The following is a 13,420-nucleotide window of genomic DNA, read 5'->3' on the forward strand; positions in this document are numbered from 1 at the left end:
CCATCTGGATAGTTTTGGACTGAATGATACAGTGGCTGAGATTCAGGCATTTCTCATGAAGTCACTGAAACTGTCCTTCTTCTTACATAACAGTCTTTTTTTTAAGGATATTGTTTTTAGGGGTACAAAAATCTTTAACATCATTTTGTTTTTAAAAACTGATATTTTCTTTGCTTAATACCAGCGGGATTAAGTTTGTTTTCCTTTGTTTCTGTAGGTGACTTAGATTCTACCACATCTGGTACCACACTACCACCCCCTCCGCCTCCTCCACCACCCCCGCCTCCCCCTCCACTGGGGCTCCACCAAAGTGTATCTGCCATTGATCTGATTAAAGAGCGAAGAGAGAAAAGAGCCAATGCTGGAAAGACTTTGGTTAAGAACAATCCAAAGAAACCTGAAATGCCAAATATGCTAGAGATCCTTAAAGATATGAACAGTGTAAAACTTCGGTCAGTGAAGAGGTGAGGATACATTTACCTTCTTTCTTCCCCATTTGTTTGTCTTACAAAATCAAAGTACCAGGCTTCTTGAGAAATTTTGATTATAACGTGACTGCCATGAATAGTTTTTAGTTTAAAAAAAATCGAGCCCCAGTGGCCTCTATACACAGTAGCTAAGAGATTAGCAAAATAATCTAACAGTTCCCAGGTGATGTTTTTAGTTTTCCCATTTTATTTAAATATCAGCCTTTTCATATAAAGTCTTCACTGCGATTGCTCAGTGAGCATTTACTAATTCAATAAAGGCATACTGTGTACCACTAGCATAGTCACTAGACATGCATGGAAGAGGGAACTCTATTGCACTGAAGGAGAGTAGAGTCCGTATTCTGCAGATACATTACGTGGCCCTTTATTGGACTCCTGTGTGCTTTTGTTGAGCACTAGCTCTAGGCTTCCATCTCACTGCTAGTAGTATTTATCAGGTCTCTATGCAGTAGCTGTGATGCTGGAGAGGTGCTGTCAGGCAAAAGGTTGACAGAGTACTTCCCTGAGGGTGGCCAGTGTATTGACCTGTCCCCTTGGTTTGTGTTCACTTCTCTAAGGTCAGAGCAAGACGTGAAGCCCAAGCCAGTGGATGCTACTGACCCTGCTGCCCTCATAGCAGAGGCTCTGAAAAGGAAATTTGCTTATCGGTATCGAAGTGATAGCCAAGATGAAGGTGAAAAAGGAGTTCCAAAGTCTGAATCAGAGGCCACTTCAGAGAGAGTGTTGGTGAGTTATTTGCCCAGATTTCTTTCCTGTTACGTAGAAATCCATCTCCTTGCCAAGCACTTGCATTTTGCAAGTGATTCACCTGTGTCATCTGTAAGTTCCAAAGGGAGGTGATGCAGGATTTGGTCCCTGCCTTACAAGTACATCACGGCTGGTTGGGAAAAGGATGACATGTTTGCTTAGCATTTACACTTTTACTTTTCTAACTATGAAAATAATAGTTGTTCATTTGGAAATTTGAAACTTGTAGAAGAGCAGAAAGAAGAAAGCAAAAGTTAACCCCTGAGCTCACTACTAAGTAATCTCCAGTGTTACATTTTCTATGCAGGGTTGTATTTTTAAGCATAGTGAAGTGAAATTCAGTATAGTAACAATGTGTATTTTGTGACATAGAAATTCAAAGTAAAGTGAATTTTCTCTCAGGGCACCCTCTGAAAGTCTTCTGAAGAGGGTGAGATTTGATGTGGGCCTTGGAGGATGTGTACCATGTCAGAGGTGGAGACTGAGTACATTTCATGGAAGCTCTCACATAATAATGGATACTTTCCCTTTATTAACATTACTGTCATGGGGTGTGTGTGTGCTTATCTATTCCAGAGAGGCAGGCATCTCAGAAATTCTAGCACCTTTGAAACTTCTTAAGACATTGGAAAGGAAACTTTGTACTTTCTCTCTTTACTCAGAAAAGTAAAATTTAACAAAAGCAGGGTATTGCCAAGATGATTGTAGTTTTCATTTATAGGAAGCAGTTTGGCTACTTCTTTACCTTTCATTCTGTTGATATGTTCAGTGTTCATAACAACCTGTCAATTTGTAAAGGTTTTAATATTCCCAGTAGTTGCTTGGTTTTTCATGCAGAACATACCTAGCCCTCTAATCCATGACTGGGGCAGGGGCGGGGCGGGGGGTTGGGGGGCCATATTGTTACTGTTACCTGAACCAATATCTTTATTTATACTTTTTGTTTGTTTCTAGTTTGGGCCACACATGTTGAAGCCAACAGGAAAAATGAAGGCTTTAATTGAAAATGTATCAGACTCCTAATAGACAATGAGCTGCGAAAGACTCCTGGCTCCCCTGTTGATTTGTGAGGGCTAAGTTTGCTAGTAGAAATCGACACTATTTAGTAAATACCTGACTTTAGTATTCAGTGGTCTCCTTTTCAGGCTAATTGAGGATTAAGCAGTAATGAAAGCACTAAGTTTGGTTTTCATTTTGTGAGATGGTCAGCGTTGGTGCTCTCCACAACTTACATGTGTTCTGACATGTTTCTAATATATGGCCAGGGCGTTCAGATTTCCAGTTTTGAAAACAATTGTATAGATTTCACAACACAAAAAGGACATTTGTGGATGTTACTGCACATTTTAAATTCTTAACACTAATTTATCTGTGTAAATGTTTCATATGCATATTTTTGGACATAAACAGTTTATGTAAAATTAGTAATGAATGATGGCAACGAGGGCACTGTTATCTTCGTTTGTTTTCAATGATCATTTAGCATTCAATGATGGAACAGCTGGTATAACATAAGTTGTTGGCATGAAATATTTGAGATTGGAAACTTCTTGCCTTGAACAGAACTTATATCTTAGATTCTCTCTCACATTTTCTTGGAGCTGGGGTTTGAATAGGAACCAGATGATGTTCACTGCTGAAATTCCATAATGCTTCCCACTGAAGGGACGTTGAGAAACAGGAAAGCTGCTTTCACGCCATTGCCATCCAGTACTGACAGGGAAGAAAGATGTAGTTTTCCAGTAGTGATGAATCAAATTATTGAATTAAATTTCTTCTTAAGTAAAAACTCAGAATGTACCATCTTGTTTCCTTTCAGTTGATTAAATGGCATCATAAAGATGACTTTGCTAAGTTAATACTTCTGGAAATGTCAGAGTAGAGTTAAAAAAAATTTTAATATAAGCCAAAATATTAACTTTAATGAAACATAGAATTGGCAAATGAATTTCCTATAAATTGTCATTGGTCAGAATGCTGTTTTGTTTAGTTATATTACACAATATAAACCATAGGTGTTATTAGAAGTGAAGAACTGCCTTTTTCATCGGGGGCTTTTAAGGACTTGCTGTAAATGATTATTTTAAAAATGCTTTATAAATCTTCATGATTTTTCTATTTCTGATACACTCAGCTATAGTTAATGCCAGAGTATCCTACCCGGAGTAAATATTTGGAATATTTAAATCTAGTAAAAGTAGAAAGTTATACTTCCTGGGATTATTAGGAGATGGGAGTAGACATTCACTTTTAACTTCTCGAAAATACATGCATTCTCCTAAATATTAAAAATGACTTGGGGTAATGACATGGCTTGGTTATTCTGTTTAAATTTGTACTATGACTTATGTTATACATGTTCATGTTCACCTCTCATCCATCCATTTTATGGGGTTTAAAATTCTCTTTAACAAAATTCAGAAAATTTACCTGAAACTTATTTTGACCTGCTAAGAAACATATTTTTATATAAGTATTGAATTTTGGACAGTGCCCCCATATAAGGAAGTTACTGTTTCAAAATAAAGCAAACTGTTTTATTTTCCTTGGACCATAGTGCCTCCATTTTTGTTTTCTTTTTTCACAGTAGGTAAGATTCTTTTGCATAAGTAGCTTCTTTAGAATAATTTTCTTTCTGCATTTTTCAAGTGGAATTATATTCCTTAAAATAAGCTCTTAAAATCACCTTTCACTTTTTCTCATATAAAGGGATCACAGCATTAAAACAGGACAGTCATGAAGTATCTGAGTTGTCTCAGGGTTCTCAAACCCATAATCTCCTTCTGAGATTGGTGAAATTTGTTTTCCCAGCTTCTCCCACACCCACCTCATTCAGTTTCTGGTTCTTTCACCCAACACAACACCTGAAGTAAAAGACCTTAAGAATAGTTATACCTCAGCTAGGTATTAGGTATTAGAAAGAAAGGTAACTAACTTTCCTGTGTTTTGTCTGAGTTCTGACTGAGGGACTCTCCATATATATATATATATATACACACACACACACACAGAGAGAGAGAGAGAGAGAGAGAGAATATATGAGACAGAATGAGAAGATCTGAGTCAGAGAACACTGGACTTGGAGCTTTACATGATCCCCTGTTAAGTAAGTTATCTTTACTTTTGCATTATTTTACACAGGGTCTCTGTAGTTTCCAATAGAATGATTTCTCTGGTAGTCCCTGGCACCTGTAAAAGGCATCATCCTATGCACTTGCTTGTGCAGGCTTGGTGTAGGAGGGGTAGGACTTGCAGTCTCTAGTTCTGGTTGTTTCCCCAGTCGCAGGCCCTTCTGCATAAAACTTGTGCCTTCTTTCTCTATTAGGAATGCCTATGTGTCTGTGTCTCTGGTGAAGAGGAAAACACGTAGGAATAATAACTAGCAGAAACAAATACTTAGGAAAAACCATAGTTCTGATAACTTCTCCAGAAATAGAAGTTCTCTCCGTGGGATAGAATCTGGCAGACAGTAAACTTTCAGCCCAACAAAGTCAGCGTTGGGATTGTCAGACAGAATAGGACACTTGGTTTCAGTTGTAGTAGGGTCCTGTTTCTGTGTCCTCTTTCCCTTTCTCATCCTAGAGATTTAGCATTCTTCTCTGCTACCCTATTGATCCTATTTGTTAGTATTCTTCTTAGACTTGCCCTATAAACCTTATAAACAATCTAGCTCTTCCTTGGTCTTGATCCTTAAAGCGATCCTTTAAGGATGGGATAATAAAAGTAGCATAACCAAGTAAGGATCTAGAACTTTTGCACACTTCCCCCCAAAACTATTATCCTTAGTCCAGTTCATGTGGTCTAGAAACCTTAATGTTCCTAAAGCTGGAACTTCTCCGATACCATCCTCCAGCCCCTTGTTAAGGTCACAGAGGGCTCGGCTCCTTTGTTAAGGGCAGAGTAGAACACAAGTATCTTTTAGACATTTTCAGGAGGGTAAACGTTAAGGCAGCTCAAACAGTGCCTCCTGTTCATACCAAATGGTTATCTCAGGGCAGTCCTTCATAACCCAACTGGATAAGCCTTAATTTGGGGAGAAAGGCCAGACTCTTCATAACAAGGTTTTAACCAAAGGTATGAAAACATTCTGTTAATGTTGCCTAATGACCGCCCCTCTTCGTTAGCCAGATACGCTTTTTATCGAAAGGTGAAAGAAGGTGTATTCCCCAGGTACTGTGTTGTGGAAACTAGGTATCATTTTAAGGGTGAAAAAGGATACAACTAGAGCATAGTTGGAAATCATTCTGAAATACTAGCGTGAGTACAAGGGGAGAGAAGTGCGTAAGGTACTTATCGCGGGGGCTGGGCTGTCCAGATCCCCCCAACCCCTGCCTTCCCTTCTGCAAGGGGCACGCCTGGTAATGCAGCGACTGCTGTGTAACCCAGGACACAGCCTTGATGAGCTGTTCCAATCAGGTTCTCCCTCATGAATTTGAGTAGGAAGCCTCTACAGTGAATCAGTGCCAGGAGCTCAAATAAAGATATCATGAGGTACAATTGTATCCATGCATTTATACAAGTAGAAATTATCAAGAAATGAACTAAGAATAGCCATAGTGACTTTGATTTAGCACTTACCTTATGTCAATAGTTAATTTTACTTTAAGGAACAGACAGTTTATAGGTTAGGGAGCCACTCAGATTAGGTAACCTGCCTAAGGACCGAAACCTAGGTCTGACAAGCTGTAAAGACAGTGCTCACCAGAACTGACCATTCCAGCACCTGGATCTCAGATTTCCAGCCTCAAGAACTGTGAGAAATAACTGTTGTTTATAAGTCACCCAGTTTCTGGTTCTTTGTTCTAACAGCCTGAGTGGACTAAGGCAAGCACTATCCTTTCTAATATTTCCTTCAAAAGGTTCATCTTTAGATCTGTAACTTTTACTAATTTCAACTAAGTTAAGGGAACTTGGGAAATCATTACAGTCTCCTGTTTCTTTACAGGACATGGCTCAACAATAAAGAAATACTTCAAATCTGTGTTCAGAAATGTCACGTAAATAAATGTACAGCTTAAAGATAGGTGTTGTAATACAAGATGGAATGTCTTGGCAAAGACTTATTGATGGGACCAGTGGAAAGCTTCAGTAAACCAATTACATTGCTGTGCTTCAATTTTAAATTATAGCCAACAAGAAATCTAATATTAACAGGAGTGGCCGGGTGTGGTGGCTCACGCCTGTAATCCCAGCACTTTGGGAGGCTGAGGCAGGTGGATTACCTGAGGTCAGGAGTTCAAGACCAGCCTGGCCAACATGGTGAAACCCTGTCTCTACTAGAAATACAAAAATTAGCCGGGCATGGTGGGGCACACCTGTAATCCCAGCTACTCAGGAGGCTGAGACAGGAGAATTGCTTGAACCCGGAAGGTGGAGGTTGCAGTGAGCCAAGATCACGCCACTCCACTCTAGCCTGGGCAACAGAGTAAGACTCCATCTCAAACACACACACACACACACACACCCCAAAAACAAAAAAAAAACCTGTTTCTCTCTTCCCCACCATTCTATTAGACTTTAAGCTGGGTTTCAGGACAACTTAGAATGTGTAGGTATAAGACTAAAATATGTAATTGATGAAAGTATTTTACCTAAAGTAGCATATTGAACATTTAAAACTATTTTAGAATCAAATTTGAAGGCTAAGTAACTTTATCGGTCATAGATGTTAACTATTTTTGAAACGGAGTCTTATTCTGTTGCCCAGGCTGGAGTGCAGTGGTGCAATCTCAGCTCATTGTAACCTCTGCCTCTTGGGTTCAAGAGATTATCCTGCTTCTGCCTCTCCAGTAGCTGGGATTACAGGCACACACCACCATGCCCGGCTAGTTTTTGTACTTTTTTTTAGTAGAGATGGGGTTTCGCCATGTTGGTCAGGGTGGTCTCGAACTCCTGATGTCGGATCTGTCTGCTTCGGACTCCCAAAGAGCTGGGATTATGGACATGAACCGCCACACCCAGCCAACAATTTTATAAATACAAGAATTACTAGATACGGTGTCATTTTTATCATTACCTGAACGAAACCCTACATTCTCCTAAACAACCCAACACTATTTATATTGCACCATACGGAAACCCGTCATATTATATAACATGTTGCACATATTATTCTGTCACCCAGACATGTTGAGAACAGAAAACAAGGTTTGTAGTTTTTAATACCCTCTTTATTACATCTAGTGCTATCTTCTGCACACAACAGAAACTTGGATACTGCTTACCGCATGACTCTAGTATAGACAGAAGGGTTTCAATATAATCTCTTAGTAATAAATTGATAGCTAAAAAGGGAACACATTAATTCCAAATTAATTTGTTCAACAAACGTTTATTAATGGCCCAGTGTACACCAGCCCATGCTGGGCACAGGAGCCAGGAAGATGGAGGAGACCTGCTGGGTGCTGTCCATCAGCTCACTCCCAAGTGGTAGTCATTCCACCCGTAGACCATGGGCTCTTGGGGGCCTTCCAGATGACACAAGTCATTAGCAAGGAACAGCTGCTAAGTCTTGCACAGATCTATATTACTCCGTGTTTCAAATGTATGCCAATGCTACAGTGATTAATACGCACATTCCTTTGAAAGCAATACTGAATTCCTATTAGCTATTGGTCACTGTGTATTTTCTCAGGAGATACTGACTGAGGGGATTTTAAACAACATTTATACATTAAAATATTTATACATGCTCGAAAACATTGGAAATACCTGATGTGAAAGTTTTAAGAAAATAGAAAGTTTAATAAAAACCAAAAAACCATTTTGGAAAAAGAGATCATTTTCAGAGTCTTCAAGGAATTACTAGCACCTCTAATCTGTACCTCAGGTACAAATATATTTGTTTGCAAAGGACATAAAATAGGATTTTTACTTTTATACAAAGAGTATCATTACAAACCATCACATTTACAGTGAGTACAAATATTGACCAGGAACCAATTTGTTTTTCTTTTTTAAAGTTAGGACTTGTCAAAATTTTCTCTCCAAGGACCTTTTACTCCTAGAGCAGAGACTCCCTCAGTCCCTGAAATGTTGAGCCAGGAGGCCCAAAGGGTGGCCATGTGTGTGAAAATTTTTAGTCTCCCATGTAAAATAAATTTTGCATTCTGTTCTGTAATATTTACTTGCTTTTTTAAAAAGTAATCTTTTAAATATTTAACTGTTTCCTAAAATTTTTCTAGAAAAAAAATCAATATTCCAGTAATATAGGTCCTATTTAAGCAGCAGAGCTATAGGCCTGATGCAAGCCTCTCACACCTGTAATCCCAGCACTTTGGGAGGCCACGGTGGCAGGACTGCTTGAGCCGAAGAGTTCAAGACCAGCCAAGCCAACAAAGTGAGACCTTGTCTCTGCAAGTTTTTTTTTTTTTTCCAGACGGAGTCTTGCTCTGTTGCCCAGGCTGGAGTGCAGTAGCACAATCTCTGCTCCCTGCAACCCCCGCCACCTGGGTTCAAGCGATTCTCCTGCCTCAGCCTCCCGAGTTGCTGGGATTACAGGCATGCACCACCACGCCCAGCTAATTTTTGTATTTTTAGTAGAGACAGGGTTTCACCATGTTGGCCAGGCTGGTCTTGAACTCCCGGCCTCAGGTGATCCACCTGCCTCAGCCTCCCAAAGTGCTGGGATTACAGGTGTGAGCCACCATGCCTGGCCACAAAAATGTTTTTAAAAAATTAGCTGGGCAGTGTGGTGGCACTCAGGAGGCTGAGTGGGAGGATCACTTAAGCCCAGGAGGTGGAGGCTGCAGTGATCATGCCACTGCACTCCAGCCTAGTTAACAATGAGACCCTGTCTCAAAAAAAAAAAAAAAAAAAAAAAAGTAGGGCTATAGAAGGTGATCCCCAAATATACATAACAAAACAACTTTTCAATGGGTTTATTATATGCATAGCCAGGAAATGGGAGCCACACCCGCAGTTCCCCTGAGAATGTGGAAATAGGATGATCTTTTGAGTTTCAAACTATAAGACAAACAATGGATCGGAGCAGAAGCAATGATGTATACAGGCAGAATGGAGCCCAGGTGAGCTCAACTGAAACAAGGCTTGAGGTAATGACGTTATCTAATGGACGTGCCAATCAGAAGCTGATGTGGAGAAGCAACTACTGGCAGAGAATCTCTAGTACCTTCCAGGGGAAGCGGGTACCCTGGTCCACAAACATGAATATCACAGAAGATACATCCCCAAAGGGACATGGGTGCACGAGGCAACTTGCTTCCCTTGCTTAGAATCCATGCTCACCAGCTGATCATAATTTGGCTTCCCAGGAAGATTTGCCTAAAGGGAGAGAATAATTGATAGTTACATTTCTCATTGTAAATTAAAATACTGATAGTGTTTTAAAAAAATAGTTACTGTGAGCTTGGTTAATGTGGGTTTGCCATGATAGTTCCACTCTCTATGTACTGAAACACTGCGCCTGAGTTTTTAAGGATCTTTGAGTTTATCAGACTTTCTGTACACATTAAATATTGGCCAAGGTATGGCCATCTCGTGAGAGTGACCAGCTGACCATATTCCTCCACTATCCTCAGGCATCTATACCTACACTGTCCAATATGGTAGCCACTAGCCCCATGTGGATATTGGGTGCCTGAGATATGACTAGTCCAAATTGAGATGTGCTGTTAAGTACACAATATACACTGGATTTCAGAGACTTAGTACCCCCCAAAAGAATGTAAAACATCTCATTGTTTTTATATTGACATTTTAAAATGATACAATATTTTGGATATATTGGAATAGATGTTACTAAAATTAATTCCATGTTTTCTAAATGTGGCTACTAGAAAACTGAAAATTATGTGGCTTGCATTCTGTTTCTATTGGACATCAACACTCTTCTGTACAAGTAATGTTAATGTGTTCGACTTAGAAGTTTGCACCATATCCCTTCTAATGAATTGGACCTGGGAAGATATAGGAATGGCACAGTGGTACCTTTTTTACATTGGTATCAATCAAGTAGAATGGAGTAGCCTTTTCTTATCACTTTAAAAAGGCCAATGATTGATAGAAATAAATACAACTAGTATTTTAGTACTTGCAAGAGTTGCTGATGTCTTAGGCAGTTCACCACTGTGGGAACAAAAGGCCTGGCTCAAAGCTGACCTCTCCCCTGTGTTAGTCAGGACGCCGAACAGCCCTAACTGGGCTTCGGCCTACTCACTTGCAAGGTGAGACATTAGTAGATAAGCTCGGACTGAGTAAACATCTGAGGGATGAATGCAAGAGCCAAGAAGCTACCTTTGATTTCCTTGTAATTTAGCACTGTGTTCCAAAGGATTGAGTTAAAAGGTAAATGTCAAAGATAAAAATATGAAAAGATAGGTTTTTATTCATCAAAAGTTAACAGCAACAGGCACATATTAAAATGAGTATGGCAAAGCCTTTTACAAATGGCTTTACACTCAAGCTTTCTCCCAAGAAAATGGCTGTTGCAACAAACTGTAAACAATTAATAAACAGTCTTTTACAGTAACAAGGGAAATACAAATGAACTAAAAGAAAGCACCGGTTTCTCTTAAAACTAGATTACAGTTGTGCTTACTATACATAAAACAATTTAAAACAAATTACAAAAGTGGAATGTTTGAAGTTTAAAATTAGTCCTTATAGTTTGTCCTAGAAAACATCTGTTCACATCAAAAGGCCCGTCAAAGGGTAACGTTTCATCAAAGGGAGGGACAAGAAAACAATGCACTTTTTTCAAATCAAAACAAGAAGTTTGGTCACTTAGCTATGTGCATAGTTTAAGGCAACTGGAGCAATCTGTTACAGCTTACCTACCAACCTTCCCCTCCCCCGAGTGTGGCTGCTCATTATGTCACATTCTAAAATAATAAATAAAAGCTTACATTTCAAATCTCTTCCCACATGGAGAAACATAACATGCACAGTCACACATGCACAAACATGCACGCAAACACACATCCATACATTCACACACAACATACCTCTCACTCACTGCAGCGAAAGGGACTTTAGTACCCTTGATCTGAAGGACACACTTCCCCATCCCACTTTTATTTCAGATTGGCAAATACCCTGAGCTGATTATGGTGTTTTAAACATTCCACCTTTTTCTCGCATGTGCAGGTCAAGTGTACAGTAGTGAAAACAACATGCAATGTCTTCACTGCAGAATCATAATACAGCTAGGACATTGGTGTTCTTCCCCTCCCGCCCCAAATTAAAAACTAATTGTTAAAAAAAAATTGCATTGCCAAACAGCACTGGAGTGAAAGCTTGGCGGTACTCTATGATAAATCTCAGTTTCCAGTGCACGAAATAAAACTATAGCAAATGGGAGGCTTTGGTGGCATCCAAAGAAGAAAAAAGGCAAACCAGGGGGAAAGAGCTGCAGTCTAAAGTTTGATCTTTAAATTTGTTTGAGTGGTTCCTTCACAATCATGCTCCAAGGCAATTTAGAACCAATATTTTCAGAGTTGATTTGTAAACATTGTCTTGCCAGAGGCAGCAGAGGCTGGGCACTTCACATTTCCATTTTCTCAGAGAGAACTTAGTGGAAGGTACAAGATACACATTGTTGCATCAGACTGGTTAAATTCCAAGAGATTGTTGCTGAACAATTCAACTTTCACGTTTTGAAGATTAGATGCTTTGAAAAAGTCGTGGCACATATCAAAACTTCCTTTGTTACTCCTTTCGGATTCTCTCCTGCTGGGCTTTGCATATTCAAGGTTCCACATGAAAGCCAAATTCATATTGCTGTATGTTCAGGTCTTACAATTAACAAGTGGGTTCAAATGATCCAACAGAGGAAATCTCGGAAATAAATAATGCTGGCTGGCATCACTCACTTGGAAACCTTGGCAGTCAAGAGTAAGTTCTCTCACCTCAATACCCCATTTCACATTTCTAAAAACCTCCAGGAGGCAGTTTGTCCCACTGGTTCTGGGGGTTATGATAACCGATTTTCCTGAGGTAATAACTGTGAGTTCAACTCAAATGCAGCATCAGTGTCCTCACTGCTGGACTGTTCTCTCTGCAGTCCCTTCCAGCTGGCTTTATTCAGCCCCACATGTCCAAGCATTGTCTGGGATAGCCTTGTATTGGAAAACCTGGCCCATTCTGTAAATAAAGGCTCCACTAGGTAAGTCATAAAACCTTGAGAAAATAAATAGAAGAAAAAGTTATTAACATATATGCTGAAACTCTTATCTTTAAAACATCATCTATACAGTGTTAACCTTCCTACGTCCTACTCCAGTATTACCTAGATCTTATTTTTCAAAAGATTCCTGTGCGTGTGTAGGTGACACAGTCTATAAATGTACATATCTGCTTTGAAGAACTGATTTCTTGGCTGGGCGCGGTGACTCACACCTGTAATCCCGGCACTTTGGGAGGCAGAGACAGGCGAATCACGAGGTCAGGAGATCGAGACCATCCTGGCTAACACGGTGAAACCCTGTCTCTACTAAAAATAAAAAAATTAGCCACGCACAGTGGCGGGTGCCTGTAGTCCCAGCTACATGGGAGGCTGAGGCAGGAGAATGTCGTGAATCTGGGAGGCGGAGCTTGCAGTGAGTGGAGATCGCGCCACTGTGCTCCAGCCTGGGCAACACAGCGAGACTCCGTCTCAAAAAAAAAAAAAAAAAAGAGATTCCTGTGAGTGTGTAGGTGACAGAGTCTATAAATGTACATATTTGCTTTGAAGAACTGATTTCTTAAGTAACTCAATGTAAAAGTGAACTGACAAACATATCCAATCTTTTCCGGTTATCCTTCTCAGTGGCACAACTACATTCTTCTACTTAAGCAAACGTACACTGGCCATATCAACTCTGAGGATACCCGGCCATAACCCAATTTGAGGCAGAGTTGCAGGGCAACAACTGGAGGCTAAGAAGGGGTCTCCTTCAGGACTGAGGGTGACGTGGCCTGAACTGAAGTGGAGCTGGCAGTAGTCTACTGCTTTACCCCTCAGGGATGGAATCTTCATGCCTGGTCATGATTACAATTGGTCATTTTATTTAACTCAGAATTTATAAAGCCAAAACTTATGATAAGAGTCAGTCTAAAAATAACAGGTGGGGTTAGTGAAAAAAAATAATTAAAGTGAACACCAAATGTGTACCAGAGACCTATTTGATAAACAATTAATATAATCTCCCTTAATTCACAGTCAGAAAAGGAAAATGAGTGAT

The 13,420-nt window shown here is 39.8% G+C and overlaps 2 protein-coding genes across 10 annotated transcripts in view; one reads left to right on the forward strand and one right to left on the reverse strand.

Annotated features, from left to right (window-relative positions):
• The window catches only part of MTFR1 (mitochondrial fission regulator 1), a 71,001-nt gene extending 67,212 nt beyond the window's left edge, over positions 1-3,789 (forward strand). For 2 of the 3 annotated variants that reach the window (XM_005563439.4, XM_045398337.2), the window contains 3 exons: positions 218-464; positions 1,049-1,217; positions 2,193-3,789. In XM_005563439.4, coding sequence (XP_005563496.3) covers positions 218-464; positions 1,049-1,217; positions 2,193-2,261 — 485 coding nt within the window. In that variant the 3' untranslated portion in view covers positions 2,262-3,789. Of the gene's footprint in view, positions 1-217; positions 465-1,048; positions 1,353-2,192 lie in introns of those variants that run through there. The other variant, XM_005563435.5, reaches the window with a different exon arrangement.
• Positions 3,790-9,104: 5,315 nt separating this feature from the next.
• PDE7A (phosphodiesterase 7A) overlaps positions 9,105-13,420 on the reverse strand; it is a 126,784-nt gene continuing 122,468 nt past the window's right edge. For 6 of the 7 annotated variants that reach the window (XM_015454902.4, XM_015454906.4, XM_073998864.1 and 3 more), the window contains one exon: positions 10,565-12,377. In XM_015454902.4, coding sequence (XP_015310388.3) covers positions 12,172-12,377 — 206 coding nt within the window. In that variant the 3' untranslated portion in view covers positions 10,565-12,171. Of the gene's footprint in view, positions 9,522-10,564; positions 12,378-13,420 lie in introns of those variants that run through there. The other variant, XR_001492962.4, reaches the window with a different exon arrangement.

The sequence above is a fragment of the Macaca fascicularis genome, chromosome 8, assembly GCF_037993035.2.
Source record: "Macaca fascicularis isolate 582-1 chromosome 8, T2T-MFA8v1.1".
In the NCBI taxonomy this organism is placed as follows: Eukaryota; Metazoa; Chordata; class Mammalia; order Primates; family Cercopithecidae; genus Macaca; species Macaca fascicularis.